Genomic DNA, 12,450 nt, shown 5'->3' on the forward strand with positions numbered 1-12,450 from the left:
AGAAGCTCAAACAGGGACATGTACAAGTATACAGTCATACATGTAGCACGCAGACAAAATATTGCTTCACTAGACTGAGAGCATACATATTAATCCTATAATATAAACTATATAAACATAATGTGGTTAGCAGCTTTTCTTGCAAAGACAATGTCATTTAGCTAAAGATGGCAAGTGTACCTGACTGTTGTGATTTAGTACTGGAGCTTATGTGAAACTAACAGGCACACTAATGCAGACTGGCAATGGCCATGGAAGGGCCTGTGCTGTCTGTTAAAACCATTTACTATAACAGTACTTGCCCTCAAAATCATTACAACCATTTATGTCTTTTATTCATGAAAGGGGAGAAAAGATTTCCTTGCATCTTATAAAAGGACCAAAAAGGGGAACACCCACTGGCTTAAAACATATGTTCAATGTGCTTTAACATATGTTAAACCATATTGAATATATATTTAAATATGCAGTAAAATTGTGAGCTCATGCAGATTTGAGAATGTAAGAGCCCTTACTTATAGATTCGTAAAATACTAAGGCCTGAAACAGTTCAGATTTTTTCTATTGCTTGCCTGAGAATCAGCCACATGTGGCTGTTTAAAATAAGTTTTAGCCAGTGTTTCAACGTTATGTCAGTAATTGACATTGACGTGCGTGCGTCTTTCGATTTTCTTCTCTCCTCACACTCTCCTTCCCCTCTCTTTTCCTCCAGATGTGGGCTGTTTGATGTCCCTCTGTCTCGTCCTGGCCAGCTGCCCCAGAAACCAAATGAGGGGTTCTGTCATCCTGCTGACACCTGGACATCCCCTAACCACCGGTTACTTCCCTAACGACCAACTCCTTCCCCTAATGACCATGAGAAACACAGGGCGACCACTGATCCATTACTGACATTGCAATCTGCAGCTCTCTGTCCATGTTGGCTAAGTGTCAGGATGTAATATTTTCACTCAGTAAACAAAGACTAGTTGAATTTTACAGACTCAGTGCAGGACTGTGATGGCCTTTTGTGTGACCTTTTAACAGCTAAATTTCTTATAGAATGTTCTTTAGTTTAAAGATTCTCTATCTGTGATTGTAAACAAGTACAGTGAATTGTCCTGTACCAATTCTTTCGATCTTTTGATATGACGTGACATTTACAGCAACACCAAGAAACCCTGTGAGAGTGGTTGTATACAGTCATTGCAAATGACTAACAAGTAGGCAGTGGTCTGTTAAGATGCATTCAGGGGTCCCCTGTGCTCACCTCTCACCTTTTCCTAATTATAGGTTCAGGACCTGTGCAGGTGAAGACACACACACCTTCTGGCACCATAAATACACTTCTCTGGTCAGCTGCTGCAATCACATACCTACAGGGTCAAGCAGAACAGCTTACAAATTGCGACACACTGGATGCTTTTCATCCCACAGGCTGTGTATACCTGCCCATGAATGCACACGAAAGTATGTTTGCAGGTAAATTGCACAGCTAACCACTACCTTTGAGAAAGTGACCACCTGTGACCACCCATGTGCCATTTGGCAGAATTGTTTGTTTTGTTGTCATGACTTCATAAAGCAATGTTGCAAGAGGGTGACCACAAAGGGTATAGTCGTTTATACAGCATGTGTATCTGCACTGTAGACTGCAGTCTAAGATCTGTGCAGATGGGGGACGAATGAAAAAAAAGACATAAAAACGCCTTTGATGTCATCAGGAATTGTTAGAACATCTTAAATGTTCCTTGGCTAGAGACTTCACATCTCTGGAGCTTTACAGGAGGGATGAAAAAGAGATATTCCCTCATCTCCCATAGGTGTTCAAGTGGGTTGAGATCTCTTCACTGTGAAGGCCATAGGCCACTCCCATTAGTTCATGGGAGTGGTCATCTCAGGATAAAGGTGATCATTCAGAATAACTTTTGATGTGTAGAGACTCTTTCCTTTACAGAGATGATTGAAAAAATGCCCTCTAAAGCTTAACAGACCCACAACCCTCACTGTAGTCAAGCATTCAGGCCTCTTGGGATAAACCATACATGTGCGCACTCACTTGTCACTTGTGACTCATCTGACTATATCACTTTTTCCCTCATCTTTGTCAACCAGTCACTATGGCTTTTGCACCTTTCTACTTAAAGTCCCCCTTCAGTAAAACATGTATTTTGCTTATTGTTACTTCACTTGGATTTTTGAACTTCACTGTGTAGAGTGATGTATGTGCAGAGTTTTACACTTGAAGGCTGTTTTCCCATTCAACTGCTGAAGGGGGAAAGTTTCTCTGTGCTCACTTTGTGATATCACAACTGGTTAGGAGCCTTTTGTGCATCCAGTATGCAACTTACACAAGTGTGATGTGGACATGCCTTTAGTGCAAATACACAGAGAATGGACATTTCATTGAAGTAGGACACATCTTGCATTCAGCATTTAAACTTTGGAAACGAAGAATATTTGCATCTTCATAGATTCTGGATTTTCAATGAAAAAGAGTAAGTAGATGTCATTTTAAGATTTTTTTACTGGAATTTTTGGAATTTTTTTGTATAAAAACCCTATCAGATTATTTCAAATTATTCCAAGCAGAGTATTTTTATATATCTTCCTGTTAAAGTTACTCCCTCAGAAACATTTCATAATTTATGAGCCCAGAGAAACTTTCCCCCTTTGACAGATAAATATAAAGGCAGTGTCCAAATGTCAAACTCATTCTGCAACTCCAATCCAATTCAATGAACAGGAGGAAAACACTGCCTTTCAGGTGCATCACAAAATACAATATCTCAAAATATAGGTGCAATTTCAGCATACATATAAAAGAGAAATAAAGCAAAACTGATAGAAAATACAATAAAATCAAAAACAATCTGAATACCTCTCTCAACACTGTCCATCCAAAAGCGAGGTCAAGTGGACCTGCTCAGCATTTTCATGCATGTCATAGAACATGAAATATGTTCTTCATTATATCATGTAATACACATATTTGGAAATATGTGGATTTGTTATGTTTCCCCCCTGATTTATTCATGTTATATATAGGATGTATGTGTTACAAATGTACGAACGCAGTGCTTTTTATTTGATTTTAAGGCTACAGTACCACTATTGTCCAGAAGGTTGCGCACGACGTACCAACCGGAAGCAGGAAATGGCGTCAACGTCGACGTACGAAATTCAAACTTCTGTAACAAAACATCTTTACCAGAGGGCTGCTCCAGATGGCACACGGCTGTTAACTGGCTAAACTCGCGATTTCATACAAATTCAGGTAATTTCATAAAGTCGAGAAGCGTCATTCAGCCAGTTTGTAGGTTTTTCCCACTAACGTTAACGTACTTTTATAACTTTTTGGTAGTATTAACGACTTTTGTTAGTTGACGCTAACTCGGCAGATTTTTAGCGACTGGCGTTAAGTACTTGGGTTAATAAGAAGATAATTGTGTGTTTTCCAGTTTTGTTTTGTTTTTTATTCTTTTCAACCTGTTTTGTGTCTCCCAGGGAGGGTTACCATCGTGTGGCTGAAGCAGGGAGGATGCCCGTGGAAAGGACTGAGCCCCGCGGGGCCGACGAGCTCCACAAATACTATGAGGTTTATGAGACAATTGGCTCAGGTAATGTGTGTTCATGTTGATGGATGTTTGTGATTGAAACAACACTATTAGTGCCATACCGTCTCTAATGTTTTATCTTAAACATTCTGTTTTTTTCAGGGGGCTTTGCTAAAGTGAAGCTGGGTCGGCACATCCTGACGGGAGAGAAGGTTGCCATTAAAATCATGAACAAGAAGGATCTAGGGGTGAGTTTAAAAAAGACCTTTTTCTCTATCTTTCTTCTTTCATTATCATAAACCATTTTAGGCAGTAAAAGCTATAAAATGTCTTTAGTCTGCAAAGGCCTACAAAAGTCCATAAAATGACCATCACAAATTACCACACCCTAAAGTGATGATTTCCCCAAATGAGGGGAGGACAGCTTATTTTTCTGACCAGCAACCAAAATCTCAAAGGTCTGGAGTGATGTAAAGAAAAGCAAGAAAATGCTCAATTTGAGAGGTTGTTATGACAGTCTTCAACATTTAACCAAATTACAGAATTGTCTTAGATTGATTTACTGTTGAACAACTTGCCAGTTAATCTTTTCAGACTTGCTTGTGAACATCACTAGCTATTTTCTTCTTCTTTTTGTTCACTAATTATTTATTTTACTTTTTTTCTTTAAGTCTTTGAAGATTGATAGCCTTTTCTAGGGAGCCATGTAGAACACAAGTATTTTAAAAATCACACCGTACAAATTAAAATAGAAAAAATGGCCTAATAAAGGAAACATAAACATCATAAAATAAATATATAGAAATCATTTTGCAAATTAAATGCAAAACAATAACAATTATATACTCACAGAGCACTTTAGTAGGAACACCTGTGCAATTTAATGCAGTCCAACACTTTTTTGCCACCCTCGTGTATGTCAATTGGGTGAACAAAATATTAGGAACACTTTACAATATAATGCACTCCAGTACACCACCATCACCTAAAAGGACCTCAATAATAAACATAAAGTAGACTTAGCACCTCTCTGACAATGTCAACAAAAACTGAAAACGTATAAGCTTCGTAAAAGAAGAATTGATGGCAGAGCTGTTGTATTGGATCACATTAGATTGCACGTGTTCTTAATAAACTGACAAAATAACGTCATTGCTCCCCCTAGGACGACCTGCCCCGCGTGAAGGTGGAGATTGAGGCCATGAAGAACCTAAGTCATCAGCATGTCTGTCGTCTCTACCAGGTCATAGAGACCTCCACTCAGATCTTCATGATTCTGGAGGTATGCACACAAGAGAACATGTGTTACTGTGGATATAATACTGTCATGTTCATTCATTTGGCTTCTTTGTCTTCCTCTATCCTTTGGTTTGTCTCTCTCAGTACTGTCCAGGAGGAGAGTTGTTCGACTATATTATAGCAAAGGACCGTCTGTCAGAGGAGGAGACCAGAGTCTTTTTCAGACAGATTGTGTCTGCATTGGCCTATGTCCACAGCCAGGGCTACGCACACAGAGACCTAAAACCGGTAAAAACAGCCACCACTTGCATGTGAAAGAATGTGAGAGGAAGAGATCAAGATACAAGTTGCAGCTTCTGCGAGAGAGAGGGAGAGAGAGATTGTACAAGATTTATCATGAAGTTGCTTCTGTTTCTCTGTGTGTTTGGTTTCACATGAGTCTAATGTCTGCTCCAATATTTGTCCCTCTGAACTTTAGGAAAACCTGTTGATAGATGAAGACCACAACTTGAAGCTCATTGACTTTGGCTTATGTGCCAAACCCAAGGTACATCACAACATCTCCAATCTCATTGTATTTGTAACAAAATATTGAACCTTTAAGCTGTTTGCCCAAGTAATTTTAAAGAAAAGAAATGATAAATACACATTCCAAAACATCTTTTCGAATGGAGACAAATCTCTAAAGTTGTTGCACAAACAACTTTAACATTGTTAACACTGTATTGGCACTTCACAGTCTTGATTATTTAGGTTTCCTCAGTAATGTCTTAGATCATACAAGGTGTAACAGATAGAAGATGATACCTAGAGACAAGTGTAGTCATACCTAGTTAATGGTGCATATAAACATGATATGTACATGTATTTTGTGTTGCCTGTCTTCTAGGGAGGTCTCAGTTATGAGCTGATGACATGCTGTGGGAGCCCTGCTTACGCTGCTCCTGAACTCATCCAGGGAAAAGCGTATATTGGTTCAGAGGTGAAAGATGCACGCTGCATGATATTTAAAACTTTTAAACCCACTGGGGGAACAATTGCAATTTTTTCTTATTTAAAATCCACAAAACTTGATTTTGTTTTTCACTAAGAGTCATGATTACCTGCTTGCTCCACAATTCTGCTTTTTCATGGTGTCTTGATCATATTCGCTGGTGTATGACTGTGAAATCCTTGAAGTTGAAATATTGCTGTGTGATGTGTAACCTCTAGGCTGATGTGTGGAGTATGGGAGTGCTTCTGTTCGCTCTGCTCTGTGGATACCTGCCCTTTGATGACGACAACTGCATGGTCCTCTACAGGAAAATTACTGTAAGAGTGCTGTTGTGTGTATGGCATTTTATAAGAACACATCTCAGAAAATTACTTATTTTGAATGTCTGAACCCCAGCTAGGTTTTTCTAAATTGCTCTTAAGTATCTTGTGGCCCTTCCCAACAGCTGTCATGTGGTGTCACAGTCACATTCGCTGTTGAAATATTACCATCTGAAAAAATCCAAAAACCAGAGAAGTCTTAAGTTTGTTTCAGTTTTTGGGGTATTACTGTTTCATAATGTGTTATGTCTTTTATATCTTCAGAGAGGTAAATATGACAATCCCAGGTGGCTCTCTCCATGTAGCATCCTCCTCCTCAACCAAATGATGCAGGTATGTATTCAGTGATTCAGTTTCCTGAATATATATATATACATTGTATATTTACACATTGCCCACTGAGCCTCTTTCTCTTCATGGCTTTTCATTGTTTCCCAGAAACAAGTACAGTAGAACACATTGGGGATCTGTCACATAAATTTACCATAATAAAAGGAGAGAAAGGATTTTGAACTCATAATAAAGGTTAAGAACACTCTACACGATTGGAACATGATTCATTTATTTTTCTGTACAACGCGTACAATATTTGTAGACATAACTGTGAAGTGTGTAGTCTCCATATTGAGGTGTAGTTTCTGTGTGTGCCCTGTAGGTGGACCCCAAGCGGCGTCTTACTGTTAGACAGTTGTTGAACCATCCCTGGGTGATGAAAGACTACAACAGCCCCGTGGAGTGGTACAGCAGGCAGCCGGTACAAACACACACACACAAATACATGCATAAACATTTAGACAGAATTGTACAACCACAAACATGTAAGCAGCATTTTACTGCAAGCAGGATGTTGTCTATTTTATTAAAGAAAGTCTGTAGATTTCAAACTGGCAATTGAAATTAGTGAGACTGAATTTTGTGAGTTTTTTTCAATTTGCGTTCAAGTTCGAGCATTCAAGTTACCACATTTGTAATTTTTTTGAAAAGAAATCCCTTTATTTGAGAATTATTCAGTGCTCAAACTGTGAAAAGAAGTTTGTCTTGGATTTTGTGTGAAGACAGTGGCTCTTTTTTTGTAGCTTGGTCATATTGATGAAGACTGTATTACTGAGATGGCTGTCAACATGAAGAGATCCAGAGAGAGCACCACAGCGCTGGTCAAGGAGGTATGTGCCAGTTTGTGTGCACATTTCAGTGTTAGCATTGATGTTAATTATGCTAATTAATTCATCATCAGCTGATTTTGTTGTGTTTTTGATGGTGAAATCATTTCCATATCCCTCTTATGTGTAAATTTGATATTTTACATAGTGTCTGTCTAATACACCTTCACTCCCTCAGTGGCGGTATGACCAGATCACAGCCACCTACCTGCTTCTGCTGTCGAAGAAGCAGAGGGGCAAGCCAGTCCGCCTGCGCCCTGAGCCAACTGCCCGTGAGGATTCCAGTTCTCCGCTACACAGAGGATTACAGGTGGGGACTTGGGACCACAAATCCCACAGTTCTCTGTTCTCTAAGTCTCTTTTATAGCTGGATGTTCTGGCTCCATATGTGAGCATTTATGACTTTACCCTGTAACCTTCCATACTTTGGTTAATTAGACCCTGCAACTGATCTCTTAACATGTTGTTTTTTTCCTTCTCTTTATTTTTCTCATGCTCTCCAGTCTAAAGAAACCCTTCACTTCAGCGAAGATGAAGACGCTGTAATTGTTGGTTCTCTGGACTTCTGCTCAGACTACATTGATGATTGCCCATGGGTTTCAGTCACACAAAATACGCCCCAAGGGGTTAGGGAACGGCCAGAAAGACCCACAAACAACAAAGACACGGTATGTGGAAGTTGGGACAAATGTATGTTTTTACTGTCTTTCATGTCTGTAAAAGAGTAGTGTGAGAAAAAGGAACATGTTTGGATTAATAATCTTCTATTTAGGCATGTACCAGTGTGGGAAAGGGACCATGACCCTTCCAGGGAAATGTACTCATACCACATGTATGTCTTATTCCTAAAGATACTGGCATCTCCATTGGTGGAGAGAAGATGTGCTTACAGCCCGACCCCAGAGAGGGGACGAGCGACGACACAGCACCGCCACGGGAGGAGAGACGGAGATCAAGAGCAAGCCAGTGAGAACAAGGAGAATATTGCTGTGCAGGAGAAAGATGTTGAAATATTTGCGTTGCCTCCTCCTCGAACCCCTGTGTCCAGTAAGAAGAATGCACGCCCCAACAAGAACGTGTTGACCACACCCAATCAAAATGCTAACGTCAATGGCACCAAGACCAATGCACTCACACCTAAGGGTAAGAATAACCTCTCTGTCTCTTGACAAATAGCAGTAATGAATGCTGAGTTTTAGCCTGTCTTATAGTTTGATTGTATACCGTAATTGTTTTCTATTCCAAACACGGGCTTGGAGAGCAAACTCTATTTGATTATTTGCATTAGCCAACTGCCCCTCTCCACATTTCCCTCTTTCATTTATTTATCTGACCCCCTCTCTCTCTGTCTCATGCAACTCTCATAATCACAAGTGCCACATCCACATGCCACGCATTTGCAAGTAAATTGTCTTCTGGTAATAAACTCGTTTATTGGGCCTGTTTTTTTATTTATTTATTTTTTATCCCAAAGCCACTCATATTTCTATGATTTAGCTGTCATTACGCCGCTGAAAATGGACACATGTGCTCACTCACTCACGCACACACACACAATTATCACTGTCAACTCAAAGGTGAGGTTATTATCAGGAAGCTAATTCTATTCATGTATCTATAAATGAAGGACACCAATATGAACGGAGAATCATTAAAGTCTTAATTATTTGTCAAAGTGAATTCTCTGCTCAGGTGTCTGGCGTCATTATTTTCTGCTATAAACTCGAGCACAAGCTGGCTAACGCACTGCAGCTGGCTGACGCACTGCAGCTGACCTAGTTGGTGTTAAACCTTTGGAATCTGGCTCAGTCCTTCTCTTTATACAGGCTCCTGTTCTCTAAGCTACAGCGCTGACATACTTGTCCATGCACACACACATACACTGTGGTCTGTGTGTGTCTGTCCCTAGGCGTGTGCTGTGACAGGTGTAGCTGTCTCTTTCCTCTGCTCACTGTTCTACGTGGGCTGTAGGGACATGTGTTCTCTTGCCACTAAAGCCTAGCTCTCTTTTTGTGTGTGTCAGACTACTTGTCTTTGTGTATACCATGCCTTTGTGTCAAAGCCAGCCAGATATCTGCATAAGAGCAAAGGGCTCCGCACAGCATTTCCCCTTTTATTTTCTTTTAAGTGGCTTTCATGTTGGAAAAAATCCTCTTATTCCACATTGTCAGGACTCAGGACAGAATCATATAGTTTTTCTGTCAGATTTTTTTCCAACTCTTGATCAAAGCAATATGATGCCAAGTAAAACTTGAGCCCCTTTCAGACTTGCACCTCTTTACCTGTTGGTGTCGTGTTTGAATGTTAAAGTCACAACAGCAATCTTACTAAGTCAGACTAGTAACATTTCTGTAACATTTTCTACACAGCACAAGTCTGAATTAAATGCCATCAGATTAACGTAAAGAGCACAGCCGCAGGTTGAACATGCAGAGAAAGAGATTAAATGTGTGGTGTGACTGAGGGTAAATGGGTTAAAAAAGCCTCATACGACCACAAAAATAATCAAGCCAGTATACTCTCTATATATTTTCAATTTTCATTTATGTCAACCAACTGAATAGATGAATAAATGAATATCCAGCAAAATGCTCCATAGAGCCTGTGAGCAAATACTGTAGGAATTAAAAGAGAATCGCAACTTAACTTCTACAGTTGGACGTTATAAAATAGGCAGCAAAATTCTATAGCTAATGATCAAATTGATGCAAAAATGTATTAGTGAATTCACCGTGAGAAGAATTTTTTAACTCACCGCTATACCCACTCTCTCTGCTCCCTCTTGTGCTTCTCTAAATGTTTGTCATGTTTAAATTAAGCCATAAGGAATATTAACACAAGACACTTACGGTATGTCTGAATGATAAAGGTTGATGAATCCAGTAATGTTACCTGTTCCATGTCTGAAAAGGGCTTTAAAGAAATATTCAAAACCAAAATGCTGCTTTTGTTTTTCAGTGGCTCACCAATGGTCAGTGGTGTTTAAGAGGTGATCTATCAGTCATGTCTATGTTCACTTCTCTAAACTCAAGAGTGAATTATGTGTGTTGTAGGTGGAGGCAGTGCCTCCAAAGAGTCCAATAAGAAGAGAGCAGCAGAGAACAAGGAGCCAGCAAACATTGAGATACTGGCCTTCAGTCCTGAGCGAAGGTGAGTGAGAGGGCTATAGGATGGATGGAGGTTCTGAGGTGAATGAAAGGGAGTCAGATGTGTGGGAACGAAATGTGCAAGGTACTGAACTGAATAGGGTGAATATTGACAGGAAAGAGGGAGACTTCAGGGTGGACTATTGGCTGAAGAGACTGAAACGCAACATTGCACTCTCATTGGAAATCAGATTAAATCAGATAATCACCTAAATGATGAAAGAGTTGAACAGAAATTGTACACAGTAGGAGAGTGACATGTCATGTCAAGTACTGAAATGGAGGACATATTTCGTTGGAGGGGCAGGTAAAAGTTCTTTGATTACATTTGAGACCCTGTTTGCTCCCCAGGTCTCGGTCTCTAGACATGGCCGGCATGGGAGACAGTGGGAAGAAGAAGAGAGGCGGAAAGATGTTTGGTTCTCTGGAGAGAGGCCTGGACAAGGTGATCACCATGCTCACTCCCAGCAAGAGGCGAGCTCTGCGTGACGGCCCACGAAAGATCAAGGTATGTGCAAATACAAGACCTTGTCTTGTCACGTACTCTGTGGCACACACACAGCTTTTCTGATGTGTTTGTGTCTTCCTATAGGCTTTGTACAATGTGACTTTAACAAGTCAGACCAACCCAGACCAGATCCTTAATCAGATCCTCTCCATCCTCCCGGAGAAAAACGTCGATTTCACACAGAAAGGGTAAGAAGACCCTCCCTCTCCCCTCTCTGACCAAACTACAAATCCCATGATTGAATTTTAATGTTTCAATGTTGTTTTCTTTGTCTTTTCATTCAGGTACACCCTGAAGTGCCGGACCTGGGGAGACTTTGGTAAGGTGAACATGGTGTTTGAGCTGGAGGTGTGCCTGCTGCAGAGGCCAGAGGTTGTTGGGGTCCGCCGCCAGAGGCTGAAGGGAGACGCCTGGGTCTACAAGCACCTGGTGGAAGAAATCCTTTCTACATCCAGAATCTAAAGGATGAGGGGTCAGCACTTTCCTGGAGATGACAGGCTTCGTCTCCAGAATATTTTGGACATTGGCCTTTTTGTGCCAGCAACATGACGCCCCTTTCCTTTTTGTGTCCAAAGGTAAAGGATGACTGATAACTGACTGATGCAGATGATTCTTAGCATTAGTGGTCAGTCCTTCATTATTCTTTGTGAATTTCTAAAATTGTCCTTAGGCCAGCCTTCAACTCTCAGAAAACATGTTACGTTAAATATATGAACATTACATGTCAGGATCCTGTACAGTAAATCTTGTTATATGTAGAATATTGTTTTACTTCCCTTCTTCATAATTATTAAAGAACAACTTCACAGATTTTCTAGTTGATTCCTATGGTTCTAATGTAGCTTGTACATACATATGAATGACATTAAACTTTCGTCTGTCTTCCCTGTAATAAAATATCCTTCTTCATCCAGCTGCAAAAGTCTGCCAGATGACACATGTTGCATCACCTGGTGGACTTGTGGATCTGCCTTAGACTACAAACTATGTTTCCTCGTTTTCTGTAGTGGTGCCCTCAATGACTGTTAAAGGTGGATCTCCCAAAACACTCCATCTACCATATTAGGCTAGTGATAGGGAAAAGCAGACAATACTACTAAATACTTAAAAATATCAGTATATTTGGAAGAAAACTAGTTTCATGATATGTGGCTGAATATTGGACTGTGGAACTAGACAAAACAGAGTTTGGGGGAGGAAACGGCCACTGGAGCGACGTTACAGCTGCAGCCTGACACAAACTTCACAGTGGTGAGTTTCTCTGTGATTCTGCCCGACAGCAAATCAGCTTTGCAGCATCAGCCGGTGCCTCGTGAGGATCGTCCGAAAGAACTCTGCACTGTAACAAACTTTGCGCAGCTTTGTTAAACCTGACTTTGTTTTCTCACAGAATATTGTATCAGACTTTGCGAACTCTGAATACAGAACAGCACAACAGCAATTGTGTGTTACCTGTAACTTATGTGGCTGCATCCAAGTGGAGTACAATCCGGTCCCAGTTCCTCACTGTCCGTAGTGATAAAAGTAATGGCGTTTGGTTGTAGTTT

At 40.4% G+C, this 12,450-nt stretch overlaps 1 protein-coding gene across 1 annotated transcript; it reads left to right on the top strand.

Annotated features, from left to right (window-relative positions):
* Positions 1-3,141: 3,141 nt before the first annotated feature.
* On the top strand, positions 3,142-11,713 carry melk (maternal embryonic leucine zipper kinase). Its single transcript, XM_067584588.1, has 18 exons — positions 3,142-3,256; positions 3,487-3,599; positions 3,699-3,784; positions 4,702-4,818; positions 4,920-5,063; positions 5,254-5,322; positions 5,665-5,757; positions 5,988-6,086; positions 6,354-6,422; positions 6,745-6,843; positions 7,166-7,252; positions 7,428-7,559; positions 7,753-7,917; positions 8,101-8,392; positions 10,303-10,399; positions 10,747-10,903; positions 10,988-11,091; positions 11,188-11,713. Exons 2-18 carry the CDS (start codon positions 3,521-3,523, stop codon positions 11,363-11,365), a joined length of 2,067 nt encoding a protein of 688 aa, XP_067440689.1. The 5' UTR covers positions 3,142-3,256; positions 3,487-3,520; the 3' UTR covers positions 11,366-11,713.
* Positions 11,714-12,450: the final 737 nt, after the last annotated feature.

The sequence above is a fragment of the Thunnus thynnus genome, chromosome 3 (genome assembly GCF_963924715.1).
Source record: "Thunnus thynnus chromosome 3, fThuThy2.1, whole genome shotgun sequence".
In the NCBI taxonomy this organism is placed as follows: domain Eukaryota; kingdom Metazoa; phylum Chordata; class Actinopteri; order Scombriformes; family Scombridae; genus Thunnus; species Thunnus thynnus.

Bases quoted from the DNA above. Each gene is read 5' to 3' on its own strand.
- melk (XM_067584588.1), top strand. From the start codon at position 3,521: ATGCCCGTGGAAAGGACTGAGCCCCGCGGGGCCGACGAGCTCCACAAA. The intron at 5,064-5,253 runs GTAAAAACAGCC...TCTGAACTTTAG, and splicing joins CACACAGAGACCTAAAACCG to GAAAACCTGTTGATAGATGA. The intron at 10,904-10,987 runs GTATGTGCAAAT...GTCTTCCTATAG, and splicing joins ACGGCCCACGAAAGATCAAG to GCTTTGTACAATGTGACTTT.